Source organism: Schistocerca americana, chromosome X (genome assembly GCF_021461395.2).
Source record: "Schistocerca americana isolate TAMUIC-IGC-003095 chromosome X, iqSchAmer2.1, whole genome shotgun sequence".
In the NCBI taxonomy this organism is placed as follows: domain Eukaryota; kingdom Metazoa; phylum Arthropoda; class Insecta; order Orthoptera; family Acrididae; genus Schistocerca; species Schistocerca americana.
Window position 1 is genome coordinate 902,278,513 of NC_060130.1, and position 26,918 is coordinate 902,305,430.

The window sequence follows — 26,918 nt, forward strand, 5'->3', positions numbered from 1 at the left end:
ATCAAACTTATTTGCAACTTGTGGATGCAGCTTTCATGGAAATAGTGATAGCATATTAAATGGACTGTAAACACCATATTTTTCTTTCTTTACTTGAGTGGTGTACAATTTTACACCCCTCAATTTAGGATGGTTGGCACACTGTCTCACACGGGTGATTCAGCAAGGTCATCTCACATTTAAATTATCTAGCTTTCTTAGTTACTCTGTAAATAACTTTACTGAATGGATAAAATTTTCATGGTTTTGTTCTTCCTGAAGCATGAATGAGCACTCAAGCCGTCAGTGACTTTCATCCATCATTGTTGTCGGTAACTGTCTGGCTAATGGATGCTATGTTGGCCTTTTATACCTAATAGTTGGCCAGAAGCATTATGCTGATGATGTGCAAAAATCAAGGAATTTGCACATGCTGCTGCAGATTATGTTCACCTCCGTAGATAGTGATTAGCGCAGCTGACTGCCATGCAGAGGACCTGAGTTCGACTCCCAGTACTATCAGGAAATTTTCCTTGATGGGAGTAGTAGTACAGGGTGCATTCAACCTCTTGAGGCCAACTGAGTAGCTATTTGACTAATAAGTAGCAGTTCTAAGGTCAAAAAACTTGACGATGACTGCGAGTGTGATGTGCTGACTGCATGGCCCTCAGCACTGCATTCGTTGACACCATTGACAGAGGATGACCTGGCTATCTGTCAGGTCTGATTGGTGTGTTGGGGCCCAGAATGTGAAACTTTACCTGCCTTTATGCATCACAGATTGTGTTGATGTTTGCAATGGAGGGATGCTAAGAACACCATGAATCATGAATCTCTTTAGAAATTAGGTAACTTGAGGTACATAGTTGTAGCAGTGAATATCTGCTGCTATGCACTGCTAAGAATATGGAAACTACCATGGTTTTATTTGATGTTGTATATTCCTATCTTAGTAACTTCCTTTATGAGGGAATCTCAGTAGGTTGAGCCATGGAACAAGAGACAGTTCTGTGCTTGTCTGTGAGACTACTCTCGAACCACCAATTTGCATTAATTCAATTAGGCAACAGTGCTCTTTTTGGGCAATACAATTGCTGTCACAATCACAAGGAATGTTACAAATTCAAGGAATCGATTAACCATGACTGCCTTATTGAACTTAGTGTCTCTGTTTCTGTTGTCTTCTTGGCTTGTCAAAAAAAAGGTTGAATGGCTTATCTGCCCAGGACTGTTCGTATTTTTCCCCACAGAGAAGAGGAACACGATATGCCGGGCAACCTATAATGCATAGTGGCTGGGATGGCAAGCCTCTCTGGTGGGTGGTTGAAGTGGGTAGGCAGAAATCAGGAAGCCAGTAGTTCACCACTCTGGGCAGGATGCCATTGGAGTGGTGACTGAATGCCTGGTATTTTTCCAACATATCATCATGGAACAATATTGTTGAAACATTCATTTATTGCTTAGCAAACTATAACAGTTGTGACAGTGCTCGGAGAAGCCAACAATCCCAGGATATGTAAGGTGTAGAGGGCCTGCGAACAGAAGTGGCCATCAGCAGTGGTGCCCAATTGGTAGAATGATGATGGCAGTGACTTGGCAAGGATGCTGACCACAACAGTGGGTGGTGGCCCAAAATGCAAGCTACAGCCATGTATAAGCCTTGCACCTGGAGGAAGATCAGTTGTCTGTCAGTCTCAGAATCGGCTGCCTAGCTGCACAGTACAGGGTGTGCTGAGGTGCGCAGAATCACACTGTGGATTCAGCATGGATAAGATGGCTCACAACAGCAGCACCTGCCCACACAAGCAGAGGCAGGCAGCTTGGAGTGTTCCCACATGATTGATGACAGCTGAACAGCTGCATGACTCTGAGCTTGATCCATAGTCCACCATGGCAGGAGGCCAGCAGTGCCTGATAAATGTTTGCCATTGCCATTCTGATTGAATTTTTCAGTAGACCCAGGGCATGTGGTTGGTGGAAACAGTAGGATTATTTGCAGTGATTGCTTTGACTCCATGTGTCAATAGTAATGGCTGTGTAGCCTGATAAAATAGTTATGTCAGCGATTTTTTGCTTTGAAATCTGTTTACTTCTCAATAGTTTTCCACATATCACATTTATGCAGTCACTTTTCTCATTACAGATAAGGAAAATGAAGATCAACTGTGTGTGCCAGTTGAGCCAAATGATGTAATGCAAGAACTGTGTGCACGAGCTGAATCACCAGTTGAGCCTACGTTCAACATTAAAGAGCCTCGCATTGGAGATTATGTGTTAGTAAAGGAGGAAACATTTGAACTAGCGAAGGACAAACATTGCAAGTAAGCAAGCACATGCCCCTTTCTTTAGATAGCACCATAACTACATTTTAATGTTTACAGTGTTGTTGTTGTTGTTGTTGTTGTTGTATTTCATGTGGCAGTAGCTGAATACTGTACATTTGAGGCGCCGAGTGCCAGAGGGAGTTATCACACAGTTATAGAAAAAAATGGTTTTTTGAAGCATTTGGACACCTTTTATTGTCAGTTAGTAAATGTTAAAATCCCTGGTAGGTGAGAAGAGAGGATCTTAAGGCCATAATCTAGTCAGGCTAAATAAACAGTAAATAAAATAAATAGAAGAAGGAAAACTTGCAAGCCTTCAGAGTTATCCTTTTATGAGCTAGAGTGGACACACACACACACACACACACACACACACACACACACACACACACACACACACACAGGAAGGAGACTGGGGGTGGGTGGCTAACACCTCGGAAGGAGGCCGGTTTGCCAGCTAGGAATGCCGGAGGGGGGTGGGGGGGGGGGGTGGCGGCAGGTATAGTTGTAGCAGCCAGTGGGAAGCAGCACATGCTGAAGGCTATGTGGGGACGTGAATTGGGAGGGGATAAGAGGACGGAGGAAGGGGAAACTGTTCGGTCAAGGGTGTGGGGACAGTGGATACCTGGGATTCGAGGCCAGGACAATTTGGGAGTGAAGGATGTGTTTTAAGGGTAACTCCCACCTGCATGGCTCAGAGAAGCTGGTGGGGGAGGGAAGGATCCAGATGCTGTGAAGCAGCTGTTCAAATTGAGCATGTTGCTTCAGCTGCATGTTGTGACACCGGGTGGTCAGCTTTGTTTATGACAACAGTTTGGCGGTAGCCATTCATCATGGTGGACAGCTGGTTGGTTGTCATACCAACATAAAAGGCTGTGCAGTATTTATAGCAGAGTTGGTATATGACACGGCCCCTTGTGAAAGCATGTGGCCTGGCCTCTGATGAGGTAGGATAAGCCTGTGACAGGACTGGAGTTTGGAAGTACTGGGTAGGTGGAATGGGCAGATCTTTCACCTTGGTCAGCCACAAGGATATGATCTCTGTGCAAGGGGTTGGGGTTTGGAGTGGCTTAGGGATAGACTAGGATGTTGTGTAGGTTGGGTGGGCAATGGAACACCACTTTAGAAAGAGTGGGAAGGATCTTGGGTGTAATGTCCCTCATTTCAGAGCAGGACGTGAGATGATAAAAGTTTTGGTGAAGCATAGGGTTCATCTGTTACAGTCCAGGGTGATTGTGCACTAGGTTTTGCAATGTATTACCTGCTTGTGAATATCTTTGAGGGGCCTTCAGCATACTGTGCGAGAGAGTTCTTCTCAGTGGTGGTGGTGGTTAGTGTTTAACGTCCCGTCGACAATGAGGTCATTAGAGACGGAGCGCAAGCTCGGGTTAGGGAAGGATTGGGAAGGAAATTGGCCGTGCCCTTTCAAAGGAACCATCCTGGCATGTGCCTGAAACGATTTAGGGAAATCACAGAAAACCTAAATCAGGATGGCTGGAGACGGGATTGAACCGTCGTCCTCCCGAATGCGAGTCCAGTGTGCTAACCACTGCGCCACCTAGCTCGGTCTCTACTCGGTGCAGATATATCGTCCATGGGTTGCTAGGCCTTGTGGGAGGGATTTTTTCATGTGGAAGGGGTGGCAGCAGTCGAAATGCAGGTGCTGTTGGTGGTTAGTGGGTTTAATGTGCACAGAGGTCTGAATGGAGCCATCAGCGAGGAGTGGAGGTCAATGCCCAAGAAGGTGGCACAATGGGTAGAGGAGGACCAGGTGAAGTGGATGGAAGAATGAAGCAGATTGAAGGAAAAGTGTTGGGGATGTGAAGAACTGTGGATATTGTGTGCTTGCCCCGAGTCTGGCTCATGAAGGTATCATCAATGAACCTAAACCAGACTAGGGTTTAGGAATTTTTGCAGGCTAGGAAGGTTTCCTCTAGATGGCCCATAAACAGGTTGGCATAGGAGGATGGCATGCGGTTGCCCGTGGCTGTGTCATGGATTTGTTTGCATACCTTCCCTTCAAAGAAAATGTAGTTGTGGGTGAGGATATAGTTTGTAAGGTTATGAGGAATGGGGTGATGGGTTTGGTGTCTGATGGAAATTGGGAGAGGTAGTGTTCAATATTGGCAAAGCGATGGGCATGAAGGATGTTGGTGTATGAAGAAGTGACATGAGCAGCAACGAGTAGGAGTCGGAGGATGAGTAGGTCTGGATCTGTTTTCAGGCTGTGTATGCTGTCGCTTTCTTCTGCTGAAAGGATAGTGTTCTTAGGAAGGGACCTGGGCAACGATGGTGAGACCAAGTTGGAGGTAATGAATCCCTGGAAACTGACTAGTTGGTTGGAGGGGGGGGAGGGTCACAGTTGGATGGTGGTATGAACTGGACAAGGTTCAATGATGGGATTAGGTTGGCTGTGGTTGGAGGGATTGGTGGCAAAGAAATGTTTCCACTGTAGGGATCAGGAGGAGAGTAGGTCCTTGACAAGTCCAACATGACTGGGCAGAAAGTTAGGCCTTTTGATAGGACTGAAAAATTTCTGTGTGCCATGAGGAGTTGGCGTGGGGGTTCATTGTGAGGAGACTAGATGTTGACGGGTAATGGTACCCAAAGGTGGAAGTAGGATGTCAACAGGTTGGACAGTTAGTGGCAGTGGTGTCTGGAGTGCACATGCAGGTTTTGGAGTGCAAAGGTTTCTATTTCATAATGTTGTGTATGTAATGAAGATTGCACAGTAACAGTATCTTATGTAGAGAGTAGAGGTGGGTCAGGGATGTCTGTGCCATGGAGAGGTGTTTTTGCAGTACCAGGTTCATGAGGGATAAGGACTGCTGGAATCTAGAAAGGTGTAGCCTGTTGTGAAAGGAGGGGTGGAATCCAGGGAAGGGGATTTTTGTGGTCAGGTCAAACAGAGTGGGGATTACATGGTTTAGACAACATTTAAAGACCAGCACATGGGACTGTTTTTTTGCCAGGGAAAGGGATAATTTTCTGTTCTGGTGCAGAAAGGTGGAGCCAGGGCCCCTTAGGGTAGGGATGATGATAAGAAACAGGGAATGGGCGAGTGAAAGTGTTAGGTGGTTATAAGGAGAACAGGAAATTAAGCCCCATTCAGTTCGTTTAGTGGAAAGCGTGGAATAAATTATGCTGGGAACAATAGGATGGTTTTGTGGCATGATGATATTTAGATCGCGCATAACTTATCGTTACATGTGGGGGAAAAAAGAAGGAAAGACGAAAGTAATGACTAGAACCATGTGTGAGGAAGGATGGGTGGATTCGGATGTTAAATGTTGTGGTTGATAGCTGGGAGGTGTTATAACTGAGATCCAGTGGATGAGTGTTACATAGAAAAGTCTGCAGTGCGGTTGTAATGGGTGCGTCCGGTACTGCTGGACGTCACGAAAGTTGTGCACGACCATGTGATGTTATCCGGCACAGGCGAAATGTGTGTATTACAGAAGCAGGCAGGAAAATGCAGGAAAAGATGCAGATGGTCAATACAGGAAGACAAGGGATGGAGATCACATATTGTAACAGTGTGTATATGCACTGGGACAAACGTGAAATCTGGGAAAAACACGGGAATTTTTCCATCCAGGAGAAAACAGGGAAAAACTTTTTGGAATTTTTGATTGTGTTAGTTTTCAGTTAAATTTTTGTAATTTTAACTGGTAAGAACTGATACTCTAACAAAGAATTTTGCTTTAGCTAGGTACTGCAACAATAAAACATAAACGAGGGAAAGAAAACCAAAGCACACACAAGCGTCTGCCAACACCAAAATGTGTGAAAGCGCTTAGGACGAAGACTATTCAATACTTTATAACAACAAAGTGATTCCATTGACTGTTACGTCACAACGGTTTACATTAGGTTCGTTTGAGCAGTTGAGTCGCGTATGTACCTGCTTCCGCTTATGGCTACATGGGCGTACGGCTGTTATTGTAGCTGTTATCAGCAGTAGCAACAAGCAGCCAAGCTTGGTAGCGCATGCGCAGAGCAGTCGAAGTTGCAGTGGAGAGGGCGGTAGTCTCTACGTGACCCATGTTTAGGTTTAGTGATTTTGCTGTTTCTTCTTCATTTACAACTCTCACGCCAAATGAAAACGGATTTCTGTGGCAGTGAGATGGCAAGTGAATCAAAATACATTTACATACTTATGGAAGGCTGTTGTTGTTGTGGTCTTCAGTCCTGAGACTGGTTTGATGCAGCTCTCCATGCCACTCTATCCTGTGCAAGGTTCTTCATCTCCCAGTACCTACTGCAACCTAAATCCTTCTGAATCTGCTTAGTGTAGTCATCTCTTGGCCTCCCTCTACGATTTTTACCCTCCACGCTGCCCTCCAATACTAAATTGGTGATCCCTTGATGCCTCAGAACATGTCCTACCAACCGATCCCTTCTTCTGGTCAAGTTGTGCCACAAACTTCTCTTCTCCCCAATCCTATTCAATACTTCCTCATTAGTTATGTGATCTACCCATCTAATCTTCAGCATTCTTCTGTAGCACCACATTTCGAAAGCTTCTATTCTCTTTTTGTCCAAACTATTTATTGTCCATGTTTCACTTCCATACATGGCTACACTCCATACAAAGACTTTCAGAAAAGACTTCCTGACACTTAAATCTATACTCGATGTTAACAAATTTCTCTTCTTCAGAAACACTTTCCTTGCCATTGCCAGTCTACATTTTATATCCTCTCTACTTCGATCATCATCAGTTATTTTGCTCCCCAAATAGCAAAACTCCTTTACTACTTTAAATGTCTCATTTCCTAATCTAATTCTCTCAGCATCACCCGACTTAATTCTACTACATTCCATTACCCTCGTTTTGCTTTTGTTGATGTTCATCTTATAGACACTGTCCATTCCATTCAACTGCTCTTCCAAGTCCTTTGCTGTCTCTGACAGAATTACAATGTCATCGGCGAACCTCAAAGTTTTTATTTCTTCTTCATGGATTTTAATACCTACTCTGAATTTTTCTTTTGTTTCCGGCTAAAATATGGTATTAGTTTTAGTTTCCTGATTTGATTTTATTTCCAAGTTTTTGGAAGTCAAGCATTAATTGCCTTGCAGAACAATGAAGTTGTTTTTGTCGATTTGCTAAAGAAACTTGGCTTTTATCAATCGTTTCCGCAGAGGCAGTCAGTTTATTTGTAACGAAGTGTTTCATTCCGCAGTACTGGCTAGTGTCAACTGTTTGCTGAATTACAAGTACCCGTTTTTATCTCCTGGCACGTATGGCGTTATGCCATAAAGAACCAAACATACTCCAGTACTGGTACTCGAAGAAAATTTGCAGCCCGAAAACCACAATGAAAAGTTAAATGTCCGGATTGGGGCTCACTTCTTCGTGAATCTGGACATACGAATGTGCACTTTCAGCTGAATTATGTATTTTAGTCTGGTTTACGAAATTCCGATGCTGTTTGAGTACCCTCTGATGTTATGTTTCGTTTACGACGTGCGTAAGATCTGTTAAGGCTATGTAGATACCACAGTCTAACGTAACAGTCGTGACACTTCGCCTCGATTTTGTTGCCTACTGCGCGAGCTGCGCCCCAAGCGGCCAGTTCTCTGTTAAGTTCGAAGTGATCGTGAAATCGAAAGCGAATAGTAGTTGTTTATTTTGGTTTGTACAATGGCTTTTACAAATCGGAGCGCAGCGTAGCCCAATAAATTGCAGTAAAAACAAGAAAAAGACATCACATCTTTTTTTATGTTTCCTAAGGACCCTGAGTGGTATATACCATCATGTTACTAAACTGTATCGTCAGGATTCACTTGCAAACTACATCTATATTGATGATTAATGTTTCGTTTTAGGGGCATAACATGGCCAATGAATAGCAGATGAGAAGATCTTATGAAAAAATACCCTGTTTACTTTTATAATAAAATTAAGTTTTGTCCGCTACACGTCGAACGAAACCAGTTCACGAATGCAGACAATAATAAACTCGTGTGGAATGCGGATAACCACATTGTTTGACATTTCAAATAAGCCACCGCAACTGACAATGTAGAGGAAATTGCCACAAAGGTTCGACAATCCGTCTAAATTTGTAAAACACTCCTATGGCTCAGAAGCAGCCAGTTCAACTCTCCATATATCAGTGCCAGATTCGTCTGAATCTTCAACACAGACCTCCTTCGACGAAGTGGTAAAATTAAGTGCAGTTACTCGTATCTAGAAAAAGCGTGCGGAGTATCAGAATATGCAAGTCGCTAGACTTCATGCAAAATTGTTATGAGACAAGGTCAAGTACAGACAGCAACAGAAACTGCATCAGAAGGATTAAAGTGGAGAAGGACAAACAAATTTTGAAGACTATAGGATCCTGCTATTTCAAAAAAAAAGATGCCCTTGACTTGTTGTTAAGCCAGATTAGCATGCCGTCTACAAGATGGAAAGACAAAAATAACCCGTTTGCTCTACATTTATTATATTATAGCAATAAGGCAAACAAGTTTTTCCAGAATGTTTTATGTTTCCATCAGTGTGTATTCAACTCCCTGTTATCTGAAGATAGGTGGGAAGAATTTTTGCAAATAGATGACACCAACAAAAAATTTGAGAAATTTTCTAGCATCTTCATTGATTACTTTGAAATTGCATTCCCTCTCAAAACACAAGACATACGAGACACAGCTAAAAAAAAAACAAAGCTATGGGTAACAACACAGATCAAAATATCAAGTGCGAGGAAAAGAGAATTACTCATATACAGGAAAAACAATAACATATCCCCTCTTCTAAACAGTTACATACAGGAATACATTCTAATCTACAGAAGAGTGATACGACAGGCAAAAAAATGGCCAATGATAAGTTCATAACAGAACCAGCAAATAAAAGCCAAGCAGTATGGAAAGTCATAAAGAAGGAAGCAAATAAAGTGTCCCATAAAATGGAAAATATCACTCGTAACCATGAGAACAAGAGTATAACTAACTCCCAACACATCGCAGATCTTTTTAAATGTGACTTTGCAGAGATCACAAATAATTTAATAGTCAGTGACAAAACAGATACTAGAAAGAAACAGAAAAACAAAGTGCACCCTAGTTCCTCTTCAATCTACATTGATGGAACAACCCCAGATGAAGTCATCAGTGCTGCATCAGCTCATAGGAAAATGTCATCAGGGATTGATGATATTCCTGATTACATCATAAAGCAATGTACTAAAAACATTTCACTTCCTCTTGCAGATATAGTAAATTCATCTTTTCTGACAGGCACATTTCCAGACAGTTTAAAAATTGCTAAAGTAGTCCCTATCCATAAGAAAGGAGACCAAACAAATATAGAAAACTATAGACCAGTTTCATTATTATCAGGCTTTAGTAAAATCATAGAAAAAGTAATATATAATACAAAATTCTCACTGATTCTCATCATGGATTCAGGAAAAATAAATCAACAACCAATGCAATCTATGATTTGATAGAAAATGCTCTGTAAGCAATAGACAAAAAACAAAGAGCCACTGGCATATTTTTAGACTTAAGTAAAGCCTTTGACATTCTGGACCACAGCAAACTATTGGGAAAGCTCCAAGTATATGACATTAGAGGCACTGCAATAAAATGGTTCGCTTCGCACTTGACAAACTGGATACAAAAACTACAAATAAAACATGAACTAAAGGAAAACACCAGGACATGCTTCTCAGATGCAGAAGTTCTAAATAAAGGAGTCCCTCAGGGATCCATTTTTGGACCAATCCTCTTTCTCATATATATATATATATATATATATATATATATATATATATATATATATATATATATATATAGACACACACACACACACACACACACACACACACACACACACACACTCTCTCTCTCCTGGAAATTGAAATAAGAACACCGTGAATTCATTGTCCCAGGAAGGGGAAACTTTATTGACACATTCCTGGGGTCAGATACATCACATGATCACACTGACAGAACCACAGGCACATAGACACAGGCAACAGAGCATGCACAATGTCGGCACTAGTACAGTGTATATCCACCTTTCGCAGCAATGCAGGCTGCTATTCTCCCATGGAGACGATCGTAGAGATGCTGGATGTAGTCCTGTGGAACGGCTTGTCATGCCATTTCCACCTGGCGCCTCAGTTGGACCAGCGTTCGTGAACTTGCCGGTCTAGGAATGGTAGAACGATAGGTTCGATGGCGGTTTGGATGTACCGTGCACTATTCAGTGTCCCCTCGACGATCACCAGTGGTGTATGGCCAGTGTAGGAGATCACTCCCCACACCATGATGCCGGGTGTTGGCCCTGTGTGCCTCGGTCGTATGCAGTCCTGATTGTGGCGCTCACCTGCATGGCGCCAAACACGCATACGACCATCATTGGCACCAAGGCAGAAGCGACTCTCATCGCTGAAGACGACACGTCTCCATTCGTCCCTCCATTCACGCCTGTCGCGACACCACTGGAGGCGGGCTGCACGATGTTGGGGCGTGAGCGGAAGATGGCCTAACGGTGTGCGGGACCGTAGCCCAGCTTCATGGAGACGGTTGCGAATGGTCCTCGCCGATACCCCAGGAGCAACAGCGTCCCTAATTTGCTGGGAAGTGGCGGTGCGGTCCCCTACGGCACTGCGTAGGATCCTACGGTCTTGGCGTGCATCCGTGCGTCGCTGCGGTCCGGTCCCAGGTCGACGGGCACGTGCACCTTCCGCCGACCACTGGCGACAACATCGATGTACTGTGGAGACCTCACGCCCCACGTGTTGAGCAATTCGGCGGTACGTCCACCCGGCCTCCCGCATGCCCACTATACGCCCTCGCTCAAAGTCCGTCAACTGCACATACGGTTCACGTGCACGCTGTTGCGGCATGCTACCAGTGTTAAAGACTGCGATGGAGCTCCGTATGCCACGGCAAACTGGCTGACACTGACGGCGGCGGTGCACAAATGCTGCGCAGCTAGCGCCATTCGACGGCCAACACCGCGGTTCCTGGTGTGTCTGCCGTGCCGTGCGTGTGATCATTGCTTGTACAGCCCTCTCGCAGTGTCCGGAGCAAGTATGGTGGGTCTGACACACCGGTGTCAATGTGTTCTTTTTTCCATTTCCAGGAGTGTATATTGATGACATTCCTGACCATTGAGTCACAAACAAACACTTTTTTTAGCAGATGACGCAATCATCCTAATTACAGGAAATACCCCAAATCAGCTTCAAACAGCTGTTAATAATACTACAGAACAGCTAAATAGATGGTTTGAGCTGAATAAATTTAGGATAAATACCAAAAAGCAACATTCCTAAATTTCTGTTTAAAAGGTGATTCATGCTGCACCAGTGTGACAGTAAACTCCAACAAAGTTTCATCTTCTCCAGAAACAAAGTTTTTAGTCTTATGGCTTCAAAATAGCTTCAAATGGCACACACATATAAACAAAATTAATGGAACACTCTCTGTCAAAGCAAGTTATAGCACTGTCCAAACTGTCTACTTTGCACAATTCCACAGCATCCTCCAGTACGGAATTATATTCTGGGGAAATACGCCATCTAGTTCAGTCATCTTCTTAACTCAAAAAAGAACTGTAAGAGCAACCCAACCTGCTCGACAAACAAATTCTTGCTAACCCCTCTTCCAAAAGTCATCAATTCTCCCTCTTCCCTGTATGTGTATACTAGAAATCTGCAAATATATTAGAAACAATTTAAAAGATGTAAATGGAAAATTTTAGTATCCATGAACATGATACAAGACAAACGGTAAAGTTTCATGTCAAGTCAATAAGGACATCAGCTTATAAAACCCCCACAGTAAACAGCACTACACAAATTTACAATAGTCTTCCAAATAAAGTAAAAGACATATCATCATTCTTACTCTTTTGTAAAACCCTAAGGGAATTCTTATTGGATCATTGCCTCTATTCAGTAGCAGAATTTCTAGATTATTTAAGATGCAAAAGACTTGAAACAAGACAGTGCAGCTACTGCAAGAACCTTTGTGGATAAAGCTAAAATTAATGTATCTGCTGAAATAATTACTGTATTGTATATAATCTCCCACAATCTGGAAAGATTGATAGGATGAATCAATAAATCATTACATAGGTATGTGGAAGGCATACAAATAAAATGTGGGTTAAGTGACAATATGTTCCACCTTTTAATGCGGAAGGTACAGCAGTTCTCCAATAATGATAAACTAGTGCATATCTCATTGGATGAAACATCTCTAATGGCAAATTTAACATATGACAGCACTTTTAACAGTTTTATTGGCTTTGAGGACTTAGCTGCTTGTCCCACTTCGAATAATATAACGGATGGAGGTCGTGCTTGTGGCAACAGGTGACAATGATTAAAACACAGTAGGCCTACAGAAAGACAAGTGGGTTGTCAATCCCTTGTGCATGTAGAGATGTCTGTGCTTCTTATGTGTGAGTCTATGTGTTTATATTCCGTTGATATCAATGCGGTAAGCTACAGTTCTATCCAACGTAACAAGTGTTTCTTCACGAATGTGTTGTAACTTGCCACTGGATTCATGATTTTTATCCCTACTTCAGCTTACTTTATAATCATTTTTAGGAACATCTGTGTCTTCTCGTGGATAGCAAAAAATAATTCAAATATTTTGTAAATCACATAGGAAAGGGATGCAAAACAAATATTATGTTTATGATTCATCTGAAGTTCTCCTTTCTCACCCCTTGGAGTGCTAGTGTCGCTCTAGCTGTCAAACACTAACAACTTTTTCAATAGTGAGTGTCGCGTCTGTTATGTTAGACTGTGGTAGATGCGAATATGTGGGCTTCCTACGTCATCGTAGCTGCGCATGCATAGTAACACAGTTTCCTGGCGCTCTGACAACTGCTGCAATTAATTCTAACAGGTCGCAGGAAAATATTGTGAATGGTGGTTGAAAAGTGTTATTTTCAAAGTAAATTTCATTTTACGCAGGATGAATTACATTATGTGTGCGAAATCACAGAGCATTTTATTCTCATTGAAAGCCTAACAATCTGAAAGGGCAACAATTTCGAGCCCAGAAGTTTGTGTATTATTTAAAATTTTACTGGCACATTTGTGTGATGTATATTAAAGTCTAACACTTGCAAAAAAGACCAATATTATATGTGAAAGCGTAGCTTATCTTGTAGCTACACCATGTATATTAATTTAAACCATTAACTTTTCCTATTTATGTGTTCGCGCTACTGAGCAGTGATGTTGGTTGCTATTGGCTGACTATGTCACGTGTCCTATGCCTTGAATATCTGTTTTCATCAGTTGGCGAGATCACACGACATCAACTATGATTGGCTTACTAAAGTGCATCACAATCTCGATTTCAATGCTTCGGAAACCAAGGTGCTATGTTTGGTGGAATTAAAATATATACTTTCATAATACAAAAATATGCAGCGTATGTGCTGCTGCACGTCAAAGATCTTTCTAAAACGCGCTTCTTTCTTTTTTTGTGTGTGTGTGTGTGTGTGTGGGGGGGGGGGGGGGGGGGAGAGAATGGTTTGTTTTCTAAAGTGCCTGGAAGTTCCACGCCAGTGTATAAAACCTTAACCATTCAAAAGGTTGATAAGTTTTATGGTTCCGAGTGAAAATATTCTGTCACTTAACAAGGAAAAAGTGTATTTTTAACCGGGAAAAATCCGGGAATTTTTTTTCCTTGTCCGCATATACACCCTGTGTAACAAAGGAGGGACAGCACGAGGTGTGGAAGGAAGCGAGCCACAAGGCATATAAATCTTGTAGGAAAGTTCTTGTCAATTGTAAATACTTCAAAATTAAAGGAGACCACTTACCAAAAAACAGAAGCATTGAGTCATCAATAGGCACACATAAGAGAAGAAACACCTGCTTGCACACACATGCTGACACACATTCATACTCCTACATGGTGTTGGCTAGATTGACAATGCCAATGCTATTTGTGGCAGTGGGCTGGTTGTGGTGGTGGTAGAGTCAGGCCCTTGGGAAGTGGCACACACTCAAGACTATGTAGAGACATGAATTGGGAGGGGGTGACCGGATGAAGGAAGGGGCAGCTGTTGGGGGAAGGTTGTGGGGACAGTGAAGTGAATTACCTGAGATTGAGGCCAGGATGATCACTACACCTTTATCTCCCAGAACCCTACTCATCTGTTGATGCTACCTGCCCATACACAAACATCCCTCATTAACATGACGTTTCTGCTATCAAATATTACCTATCCAAACATCCATCAGACTTCAATCCAACCACATCAATTCATAAACATCTTTCCTACTATATCCTGACCCAGTACTACTTTTTCTGTGAAGGGAATGTTTACAAACTAGTCTGCGATACAGCCATGGGGACCCGCATATCACCCTCCTATGCCAGCTCGTTTGTGGGCCATCTAGAGGAAACCTTCCTAGCCTCCCAAAGCTCCCAATCCATAGGCCAGCTCAGTATCATTGATGATATCTTCATGATCTGGACTTGGGGCGAAGACACCCTATCCACATTCCTTCACATCCACTTCACCTGGTCCTCCTCTACCAATCATGCCACCTTCTTGGACATTGACATCCATCTCACCGATGTCCACACTTTTGTCCACATTAAACCCACCAACCACTAACAGTACCTGCATTTCAACAGCTGCCATCCCTTCCACACGAAAAAAATATAATAAAATTTAAAAAAAATAAGGCTCCTATTCAGCCTAACCACCTGTAGTGACCAGAACTCTCTCGCCCAGATGCTGAAAGCCTCACAAAAGCCTTTACAGGCAGGCAATTACCCCCCCTCCCCCAAACCTAGTCCACAAATAGCTTTCCTATGCCATATTCCCTCACACACACCCAATTCTCCCACCACTCCTGAGAATCAGGTACAAAGGACAGCCCCCTCATCACCCACTATCACCCTGGACTGGAACAAGTGAACCATATCCTTCGCCAGGACTTTGATTATCTCTCATCCTGCCCTGAAATGAGGGACATTGTACCCAAATTCCTTCCCACCCCTCCTAAAACACTGTTCTGTCTCACACCCAACCTACACAACATCCCAGTCCATCCCTATGCCACTCCCCCTCCCAATCCCTAGCCACAGGAATCATATCCTGGTGGCTTACCAAGGTGCAAGATCTGTCCAATCCATCAACTCAGCACCTCCTACTCCAATCCCGTCACAGGCTTATGCTACCCTATCAGAGGCTGGACTACGTGCTTTCACAAACAGCCATGTCATATACCAACTCTGCTGGAAACACTGCACAGCCTTTTATGTTGGTGTGACTACCAACCAGTTGTCCACCAGGATGAATGGACATTGCCAAACTATTGTCATGAACAAAGTTGATTACCTGGTGGCACAATATGCAGCTGAAAATAACATACTCAAATTCAATGGCTGCTTCACAACCCAAGCCATCTGGATCCATCCTTGCACCACCAGCTTCTCTGAACTACACAGATGGGAGTTAGCCATACAATACGTCCCCTACTTGTGTAATAACCCTGGCCTCAATCTCAGGTAACACACTGTTTCTGCATCCTCCGCCCAACAATTTCCTCATCCTCCATCCTGTCAACCCCTCCCAATTCATGTCCCCACATAGCCTTCAGTGTGTGCTGCTTCCCACTGGCTGCTACAACTGTGCCTGCTAACCCCACCCTCAGTCCCTCCTGCTACCACTCACGCCCCTCTCCCTGTACCCACCCCACCCGACATTACCCCCACAACAACCAGCCCACATGCTGCAAGTAGCGTTGGCACTGTCAGTCTAGATGGCACCGTGTGTGTGTGTGTGTGTGTGTGTGTGTGTGTGTGTGTGTGTGTGTGTGTGTGAGAGAGAGAGAGAGAGAGAGAGAGAGAGAGAGAGAGAGTGTTTGAAGGATAACTATAATAGGTAGCAAGTTTTCGTACTTTTGTGTGTACCTATCGATGGCTCATTGCTTCTGCTTTTCAGTGAGTGGTCTGTCTTAATACTAAAGTATTTACATTCTACAAGAACTTCCCTAAAACAAGTAAAATAAATAAATATCCCATCTGCCATCTACACCCATGTTAACAGGCGCATCATTTTGAGTTGGTTAGACTCGCAGTGCTAGATGGAGTTATTCCATATCTAATGAGGCTGGATTGTAAATTTAATTGCTGCCACTGGAATGACCTTTTAAACTATCTATTCTCAATTCTGTGATACCAAAATGTACACATAATATTAATATTCTTGAGTACAACATGATTTTACAGACTTATAGTACTTGGTCCAGTCACATTCATACGATCACTGCCTATGTTCAACATCAACGTTCAGTAACTACTCACAGGTGGCAGCACTAGCAGTGGAAGGTATATGAAGTATGTCAGGGGAACATGGAAAACAGTGCAGTTGTTGTTGTAATGTGAAAATGGAGTGATTTATCTGACATCCAAAAGGACATGATCATTGGCTTTTGGGCCAAGGGGGGCAAACATTTCTGAAATGACTAAGTTTGTAAACTGTTTGTGTGCCACCATGGTGAAAATATACCATGCATGACAAAATGGCACTATACAAAACTGGCCTTGAGGCAACTGTGGTGCACCACAGGAGATGGGTGAGCAACAGCTGCGGAGATATCTATGTGTTAATGGACATGCGACCGTTAAGCAACTGATCACCCAGATTAACCAAGGGGCTACCAACATTGTCTCCGCAACAACTGTTCAGTGAACGTTGCTGTGTCTGGGTCTCCACAGCAGGCATGTGTTTCATGCACCCATGCTGACTGCTGTTGATCGGTGATGAAGATTGGAATTTGCACACCAGTACAACAACTGTACATCCACTGAGTGGCGACCGGTGGCCTTTACAGATGAATCACATTTTATTCTCCATTACACAGTTGGCCTTTGGTGTGAGCGGCATGAAAGGTCTGAAAGCAAACATCCTGGAACAATGTTCGGAAGGTTCCAGGCCTGAGGAGGGAGTGTTATGGTCTGGGGAATATTTTTGTGGCATGCCCTGGGTGACCTCATCATTATGAAAGGTACAGTGAAGCTACACAACTATGCGTCTATCCGTAGGGACCGTATTCAGGCTGTTGACAGGTGGTCACATTAAAGTGATGGTGAATAAAACTAATGTAATCCTGTTATTAATAGTATTAATGAAATTTTGATTGTTTAAACATTGGAAGGTGTGAGGATGTGCTGAAAAGTAATGCCTCCAGATTTTTTAAGTGAGAACTCTTAAAGCCTTTTAAATAATACAAATGGTATTAACATTGTATAATGGATGTTCCACAATTAATGCAACACATTTTTCTCTCAGTCAGTTTCATTTGAAAAAAATGTGGAATTTGTTGTAGGACATTGTGGAATATTCCCAGTTCAGCCCCTATAGTTTCATGAAGTTCAGATAGGTGGAAGTGCTATACATAGTTTCAAAATGGTGTCTTTAATGAAGGTGTGTTCCAAGCAGAGAGCTGTCATTGAGTTTCTTTTGGCAGGAAACCAGAGCATCACATATGTTCGTAGGCACTTCCAGAATGTCTGCAGAGACGTGGCAGTGGTGGCATGGTGAGTTGTTGAGTGAGGCATCTGTCGTCATCACAACAAGGTCATACAAACCTGTCCAATCTCCCGTCTGCCGGCCTGTCGCACACAGCTGCGAGTACTACATTGTTGGAACATGTGGACACACTCATTCGAAGTGACTGATTGTGGATCACAAACAAACTCCTTGCTGCTCAACTGGATGTTTCTGTAGGTAGTGCTGACACACTCATCCACCAGTTGGGGTACTCAAAGGTGTGTGCCTACAGCCCAGATCTCACACCCTCCGACTTTCTTCTGTTTGGCCCAATGAAGGGTACACTCTGTGGGAAGCAGCACATAGATGATGGGGAGGTTATGGATGCAGGAAGATGTTAGCTCCGACATCAACCATTAGAGTGTTACCATGCGGAGGCATACAGCCCTTCCAGTAAGTTGGCATAAGGCCATCACATTAAACAGAGGTTATATCAAAAAATAGGGTTTTGTAGTGAAAAGAGTGGGAAATAATATAGGTATAAGAATCCTGAGTGGAAACAACCTACTTTCAGAAAAAATATGTTGCATTACTTATTGAACACCCCTCATACACCTTTATTCTTCATGTCTACATCTTTGCAGCACTCTGCCACTAGAGGGCTCTGAACAGTAACGTGTAACATGATGGTGTGCAATGTAACTATGTCAGCACATGAGGAACAGTGTGCTGTAATGAAGTTTCAAATTTGAAGAGTTTGTATATGCATGGAGCATCTTCTCCTTCATCATGACTATGCCAGACCACACATGAGTACTGCAACATGTACAACATTGTCATCGATCATCCTCCACACAGTCCTGGCTTGGACAGACCCAATTTTCATCAGTTTCCAGAACTTATAGAACTTCTTGGAGAATTTCACTTTGATAGTGATGAAGCAGTGCAAGAATAGGTAAGGGTATGGCCCATCAACAAAGTCAAACTTGTCTCTTGTGGTGAGAAATATGTTCATCACCAGAGTAACTATGTTGAGAAATAATATGTAGACATGAAGAATGAAGATGTAGAATGTTAATAACATTTGTTTTATTTAAAAAGCTATTAAGAGCTTTCTATAAAAATTCAGAGGCATTACTTTCTAACATGCCTTTGTATGTGAATAGAGACTGGGGGCTGAATGAAATAACTAGTGTTGAGAATAAATGAAAATGCAATAAAAATCTCAAAAAACACATGACCACAGGAAACAGAAATACTGATCAAGACTGTAAGATTTTTAATGTAACAGCATAATATTTGGTCATTTCTATACATAATTCAGAATTCATTTTTATTTTGATTAATTTGATAGAAAGAATGCACTCATTACTATAATTACGACAAAAGTTGTTCTTCAGCAAGCAGACAGATGTACTGTTTTGAGCATGAAATGAAATTACAAGATAGTAAATGCAAGAGAGGGTACAATGTTCTGTGAAAATGAGGAAGACAATAATGATTGTGACAGCGAAGAACGGAGAAGCTTCTTATCGTCACACTTTTATTGGAAACATAAGCATGCAAACACTCATAACAGAATTGTTGTTAGTGTGTTACTCATTTTGCAAGAGGTATGTGCTAGAAAGTAAACTGTAGCTCAGCTGTTCTTGGAATGTACAGGGGCTGGACAAAAATTGGAAACACCATGAGAAATGCATTTTTTTAACATAAATACAGATGCTAGCCAAGCCTCCAGATTGTACTGTTGTATTTGACCACTAAAGGCACCTATGCAATGTCCTCAATACATTGCAAGTGTCATGGAGTATCGGAACTGTGTTCTCCGTAGTTGTGAGTGAGTGCATTATATTTGCGCTGAGTGAATTCTTATGTGGGTAAATTTTTGGTGTTGGTATGGTGGGGTTTTTGTAACCAAGGTAGCCAAAGTGTTTGGTGTTTCTTGAGGCATCATATAGAAGATTTATACTGCGCGCAAGGAAAGAAGAAAAATGTTGTGCACTAATTCACAATGCGGATAAAAGTGTGTCAAGTGATCATGACAGATGGTAATTGAAGAGGACTGTGACAAAAAGCTGTAAAAGTCACTGCAGAACTAATATCACACTTGTGAACCCTATCACCACCAAAACAACACAAAGGAAGCTCCGTAAAAAGGGAAATGCAGGATGAGCTGTAATTCCAAAACCACTTATCAGTGATGCAAATGTCCGTAAGAGGAAAACGTGGTGCCGAAGCCATAAAACCCGAACAGTGGAGCAATGGATGGATGTCATTTGGTCGGATGAGTCTTGTTTCACGCTATTTCCAACTTCTGGCCAAGTTTGTCTGAAGAGTGAAACGTGACAGGGGTTCAGTGATGATTTGGACAGCCATATCATGGCACCCATGGTTACTCTCAAAGTTTGCATTAATGCCAAGGATTTTATGCCCATTTTATCTGATGAGGATGATCCCATGGTACAGTGTTTGTTCCCAGTGATGATGCTGTGTTCCAAGATGACAGGGCCCTGCTTACACAGCCTGCATAGTCCAGGACTGGCCTTATTAGCATGAGAATGAATTGTATCTCTCCTGGCCACCACAGCCACGAGATCTTGATAATATTGAGTCTTTGTGGTCTGCTTTGGAGAGAAGGGTGTGCGATTTATATCTACCTCCATCATCATTGCCTGAACTTGGCAATATTTTGCAGGAAATGTGATATAAGATTCCATTGAAAACTATAGAGGACCTTTGTTTACCCACTCCGAAGCGACTGGAATGCCAAAAGGTTTCCTACTCCATATTGGGCATGGTGATGTGTTTTTGGTTTTTCCATATTTGTCTGCCTCCTATGAATCACAACAATAAACCTCTTCAGAATATGCTATTCCTCTTCTGTAGTGTCTTCTGCTGAAGTTTTTTTGACCATCTCCGTAACATTCTTGCACTTATCAAATGATCCTGTGATGTAACATGTTGCTCTTTGTTGAATTTTTTTTCTCTCTCTCTTCTATTAATCCACCTGGCAAGGGTCCCAGACTGATGAACAGTACTCAAAACCTATGTTTTATGGCTGGTACCATTTCCAGTGGTGTGTCACCAATAGTGTAATTGAGAAGTATTGTATTTCTTCACCTACTACTATGTATGCATGATATGTTGCATTTATCTACCTTAAGGATCAACTGCCAGTACTTGGAGTGACAGTCTTCAGGTCTTCCTGTGTTTCGCTACAGGCTTTTGGCATAATAGTCTGACTGTAGACAACAGCATAATTTGTGAACAGCCTCACTGATCTTCTGACATTATCCACTTGATTGTTCACATATATTATAAATGTTACCGACCTTGTAACACTTGCTTGGGGTACTCGCAAAATTAACTGTGCATCATTTAATCCCAGTGAGAACACTATGTTGCTTTGCCTTTTCTAAGTCTTCTGATCCAGTTACAAATCTGATCCGTTACTTGGTAAGCTCATAATTCATTCACTAAGTGGCAGTATGGTGTTGTACTGAATACTGTCTGGGAATTGAGGGCCATCTCCAGACGTGTCTTCACTGGTCATCCGGACTCAGTTTGAAGAGGGGCTCACAACTGAAGACAGTTCTACTCCAGTTAATGAGATTCCAAGTCGAAAATGTCCCTGGACAGCGGTGGAATGCCCACCTGACTGGCGCCCATCATGCCGCCTGACAACCATGGGTGATGATCTGGGGTGCCATTTCTTTTCATAGCAGAACCTCTTTGGTTGTCTTCTGCTACATCCTTACAACACAGTTGTACATCAACAATATTCTACATCCCGTTTTGTTGCATTTCATGGCAAGCCATCCTGGGCTTGCAATTCAGCAAGATAATTCCTGCCTGCACACAGTGAGAGTTTCTACTGCTTGTCTCCATGCTTGGCCGGAAAGGTCACCAGATTTCTCCCCATTTGAGAACATTTGGAGCATTATGGACAGGGCCCTCTAATCATCTCAGGATTTTGAAGATCTGATGTGCCAGTTCGATAGAATTTGGCATGATATCCCTCAGGAGGACATCCAACAACTCTATCAATGATTACCAAGATAAATAACTGCTTGCATAAGGGTTAGAGGTGGACCAACATATTAGTGAATTGGTCAGTTTGAAAAGCTCATTCTCTTAAATAAATTGTCCAATTTTTCTGAAATTTTGAACATTTTTTTGTCTGTACATGTATATCACATGTACTGATTTCCATCCCACTGGGGTTATTCCTTTGTATATTTGGGGGTGTAAGACATTATCCACACGAATTGGTTCTGTTACTAACTTCTCAAAGCATTTTTCACAAAGAAGTTGTAATTAAATCCCTCTCAAATTCCTGTACCTGGCACTAGATTTAATCACATGACTCTCCTATTCTATAGCTGGTAAGTTGAAACCTCCCCTCTAATGCTATAATCTGATGAGTGAAATTACAATATTTATTAATTTTTTTGTCTTAAATGCTCTGCCCCACTGTGCCTTGTATGCTTAACTCCTCCCACATTATTTTACAACCAAAATTTGTAATATCCTCAGTAGATATTATTGAACTCCTTGTGTCAATAAATATGCCACCATCGTAGTTATCTAGCCTTCCCCTGTGATACATATGCAGTCTGAATTTAATATTTCACTGCTGTGCGATTCTGGTTTCAGCCCGCTTTCTGTTTGTAATACTGTGTGGGCATTATTAACTCATAAGCAAGACAAATTCTGGGACCTTTCTATGGATGATCCTGCAGGTTACTAATACCATATTATCATATTCTCTTTCTGATAAGCAAGGACAAAAGTATTCATCCAAGTGTAACGTGAGTGATCCTTCTCTGATTATGGCAGGTAACTCATCATTGACCCTGTGGAGGAATCAGCCTAAAAATACCCAGTTGGCAAGTCACATTCGAGTAGCTGCTTCCTTTGTGTAAAGCACACCTAACCTATTTGAGGGCTACAGTTCTCCGCCTGATAGTGGAAAATGAGAAACTTGCATCCAAGATAGTCATACAGTTGCTTGAGCCTCTAGTTTAGGCCATTCTCTCAGCTCGAAACCAGAGGATTGCAATCAGTACTGGATGTGATGCTGCAAACAGTATTTCCATGTGTGTGGCTAAATTGTGTTTACCAATTCAACCAGCCATCCAATAGAAAGGACAGACAGACTCAGAACCCAGGTTGCAAGTGTCATTCATGCTGACAGGAGGTACAGTTTGCAGCTGGTTGCACCCAGTAGGTTCAGGCGACCAGAGCCACCTCCACATATTGGACAAGACTTCCAGGCAGACTGAGTGCACCCTGTTCTTCTTTCCCAATGTAGCTGCTGTTCCCCAGAGGCATTCTATTACCCACCTAATATTGGAATACCCAACGACCAATGTACGTGTGCTCTGTGCTTGTGTAATCTTGGCTGGAAAATTGGCTACTGGCCCAACAAACGAGGTGTCCTGTACTGGTTCAGATGTGTTATCAGCACTGGGCAGCACCTCATAACTGTTGCTATGGCACAAGGTCATAGCTTGTGCACCCAGTTCCCACATTCACTTTCTGCCCAGAGATACGCAATCCCACCTGTCCACGACTCACTCTCAAGTGAGGACAAACTGGTCAGATATTACACACTGGAAAATGATGACATGGGGATTACAGGGGCACCAGAGTCATCACAGCATTCTCTACAGGTGCTCCAGCATCGCTGCACCTTAGGGTAGTAGCCTGAAGCCTATCAGCCAGTGCAAATGCAGCTTCTCAATGTTTATGGGTAGTGGTCAATTCACCCTGTGCCTGTACAACACAAGCATAGTCTCGAAAGCCACATAAAAGTGTGGAGAGGACAATATAATAACCAAGGCAGTCAGAAGTTGAGAAACTACGAGCAGACTGCAACAAGAGGTCAAGCTACCCTACTTTGGTGCTGATGAAAGTGGCTGTAGAACTTCATAGCTGTAGCTGATGCAGCTCATGCTTTACTGAAAAGATTCTGCTTTGACAATATCCATCTACCGGGGAAAACTTGGAGATGCTATCAGTCAAGCACATAATTTAAGTGTTATCCACTTTGTTATTGGTTTGGATCTCGAGTCAGGTTTTCTTCACAGTTGAATTTACACTTACATTGTGACTGATTTGGTGCCATAATAACACACTACACATTTGGGAGTAGTTAATGTACTTTGGTTTGGTCAGTCTGATTGGAATTCTCAAATGCTTGATAATGCATGTTTGTTACATATTACATAAGTGTGTAATTTAAAGATTAATGTCTGTTATTAGTTGCTAATGCTTTTGTCAATTGAGTGAGAGATATCAACCATATTTTTAGATTTATGAATCTTATCAAAAGTTATTTATTTATTTATTTATTGTTATCAATATGTGCATTATTGTTGTTTCAGGGGTTCAAACAGTAATGAGGAAAAGATAAACCTGGAATTCTCAGAGCATGAGGCTGAAACTGATAAGGATATTTTTGAAGTTCAGCAGAAAAGGAAAGAGAAACTGCCACAGATGTGGGATGTTTTTGAAAAGCATGGTTCAAATTCTATGGTAACACATCGGCGATACATAATAAGCAAGGCAGCATTTTCTTGTTCATTGTGTGGCCAGTGTTACAAACTCGCAGAAGCATTATCTGGAGACACTACTGACAATAATGGAGCTGGTGTTGAGTTCCGAACATTTGCTTGTAGTATATGTGGCAAAGTTTTTCCTCGCCGAAGTTCTCTAAAACGACATCTGTCATTGCATGGAGATGTAAAACCATTTCCTTGCCATTTATGTGGCCGAGCCTTTAACAGAAAGGAACATTTGTCGAGACACACTCTTTCTCACACAGGTGGGAGGCCTTATAATTGTGACATCTGTTCGAAACCATTTACAAGAAAAGAACATTTGGCAAGGCATCGAAACATTACTCATTTTTCAGAACTGCATCCTAATAAAATTTTTGTGACTGCAGGGTCTTCAACTGAAAATATTAAGAAGGAATCAGAAGACAGTAGGACAGACCAGCCTTACAAGTGCAATTTCTGTGGACAGTGTTTTTCTGAAGAAGAGCACCTTATCAAACATCAGGAAAATGAACACTGGCAAGTGACAGCTAGTAGTATGAAGGAGACCATCTTGCGACCTTACATTTGTACTGTGTGTCATAAGAGATTTACTCGCAAAGAACATTTAGTCAGACATCATAAGATCCATGAGAAGCATTATACTAGTGTTCAAAGAACAGATTTGTCTGTATCCCTAATGAAAAACCGTACATTTTGCATTGATATGCAGGGAATGGAAATCAGAGGCTCAAGCAGCTGTCCTCTGCCGAAAGTTGCAAGTATTGACACAGAAGACCTTTAGGCTAGTTTTCCCTGTTCTTCTCAACTATCATGAAGTATGGACTGTTGCAGGGAGAGCACATTCACTAATTTTCTTTTAGAATGAATTAAAAATTGCTGTTCATTATAAATTTCATCTTTTTAGTAACATTTAAATTAGAGCAAAGGTTCTGGTTGATTGGAGGTTTTAGGTAGACAGATTGATTTGTGTGTTTGGATAATTGTCACAATGCTTGTAGCCTAGCTTCAAGTACTGGTCTGGCATACAGTTTTAATTTGTCATGAAATTTTTTTATTTTAAAACAGTTACCAGGTTAGAGAAGCATGCATCAGTTTAAGATTATTATAACATTTTCCCACTGTCCTCTATCATGTCATAAGCAGTTGACCTTGTATCCCGGACACTTTCCTTTCTCACATATACCTCATACTTCTCATCTTAATTACACTTTTCTCCCCCTCTCCATCACACATTGCTTACTCAATCCCTACCTCCCCCTCCTCCCTTCTTCCATTCCCTTCCTTCCTCCTTCCCTCCCCTTCCTCCCTCCTTCTTTCCTCTTTCCCCCTCCTTCTCCTCCCTCTTCCATCTCTTTACATTTCCTTCCCGCCTCCCTCTCTCCCCATAGTCCATCCCTCATTCCTTCCCTTCCTACCAAGGAAGCTGGGGCATGGACTCTCATTGGGAAGGACAATGGCTCAATATGCATCCGGCCATCCAAATTTAGGTTTTCTGTATTCCCTAAATCGCTCCAGGCAAATGCTAAGATGGCTCCTTTGAAAGGATGCAGCCAATTTCCATCCCCATCTTCAAAACATTCAGAGTTTGTGCTCCATCTTTAATTACCTCTATGTTGACTGCACAATAACCACTAATCTTCCTTCCTGTGTCCCGTACTGACTCCCCTACTCCACTCCCTCCATTTCTCTCTCTCCCCTCTCTCTCTCTCTCTCTCTCTCTCTCTCTCTCTCTCTCTCTCTCTCTCTCTCTCTCTCTGACATACTCAACTCCCACTATCCTACACATACCCTCTCTCTTCGAACACCTCTCTCACCTCCCTGTAATCATACCTTCCTCGCTCCAGCTTTCTTCCCCATTTCCTTTCTTCCATTTTCCCTCTCTCCATTACAGCCCCCCTCTTTCTCTCAGTTAAATTTCCCATCATCCTTTACACTTTTTTCCTTCAGTTACACATCTCAAATTACGATTTCATTAAAGCACATTGTGTGAACGATTGATTTATTTTACTCATGTGGCTCAGGCCCTTATAGTGGACACCACTGTGAGTGTGAGGCGTGTAACTGTCTTGTATCGGCAACTGTAATGATAAGTGTGTAGTGTATTGTAGTGCTCACCCCTTATACCCTCCTGTTTCCACCACAGGGCCTATACCCATCCCAAGTACTCCAACCATTTCCACTCTTCCCTCCTCTTATTCTCCCACCTTCCTGTTGTTTCTTTCCCCTCCATACTCCATCTCTCAACCCCCTCCCTCCCTTTTCCTCTCCTCCTCCCCTCCTCCCCCCCCTCTCTCTCTCTCTCTCTCTCTCTCTCTCTCTCTCTGTGTGTGTGTGTGTATTACTCCCAATACCCCAGTTTGTATTTGCAGTGATATGGCATGCACAATGTTGTTATACATTTGTTATACTTCTTATTCTTTAAACTGACAAAATGTAGCATATATAAAACTTAATTTTCTTTTACCTGGAAGGTTTGTTCTCTTAGTTCTTTGTACTTGTCTGTAGATATACTTTTCATTTCCTTTTGTAATGATCTTTAAT

At 42.3% G+C, this 26,918-nt stretch overlaps 1 protein-coding gene and 1 non-coding gene across 2 annotated transcripts in view; one reads left to right on the top strand and one right to left on the bottom strand.

The window, feature by feature from the left end:
• Positions 1–26,657, top strand: part of LOC124556682 (zinc finger protein 257-like) — an 89,502-nt gene extending 62,845 nt beyond the window's left edge. The window contains exons 4-5 of the mRNA XM_047130649.1: positions 2,123–2,300; positions 24,201–26,657. Of these exons, the coding sequence (XP_046986605.1) occupies positions 2,123–2,300; positions 24,201–25,158 (1,136 nt within the window). The 3' untranslated portion in view covers positions 25,159–26,657. The remainder of the gene's footprint in view (positions 1–2,122; positions 2,301–24,200) is intronic.
• On the bottom strand, positions 3,795–3,867 carry Trnaa-cgc. The gene has a single exon. It is a non-coding gene; the product is annotated as a tRNA-Ala (tRNA).
• Positions 26,658–26,918: the final 261 nt, after the last annotated feature.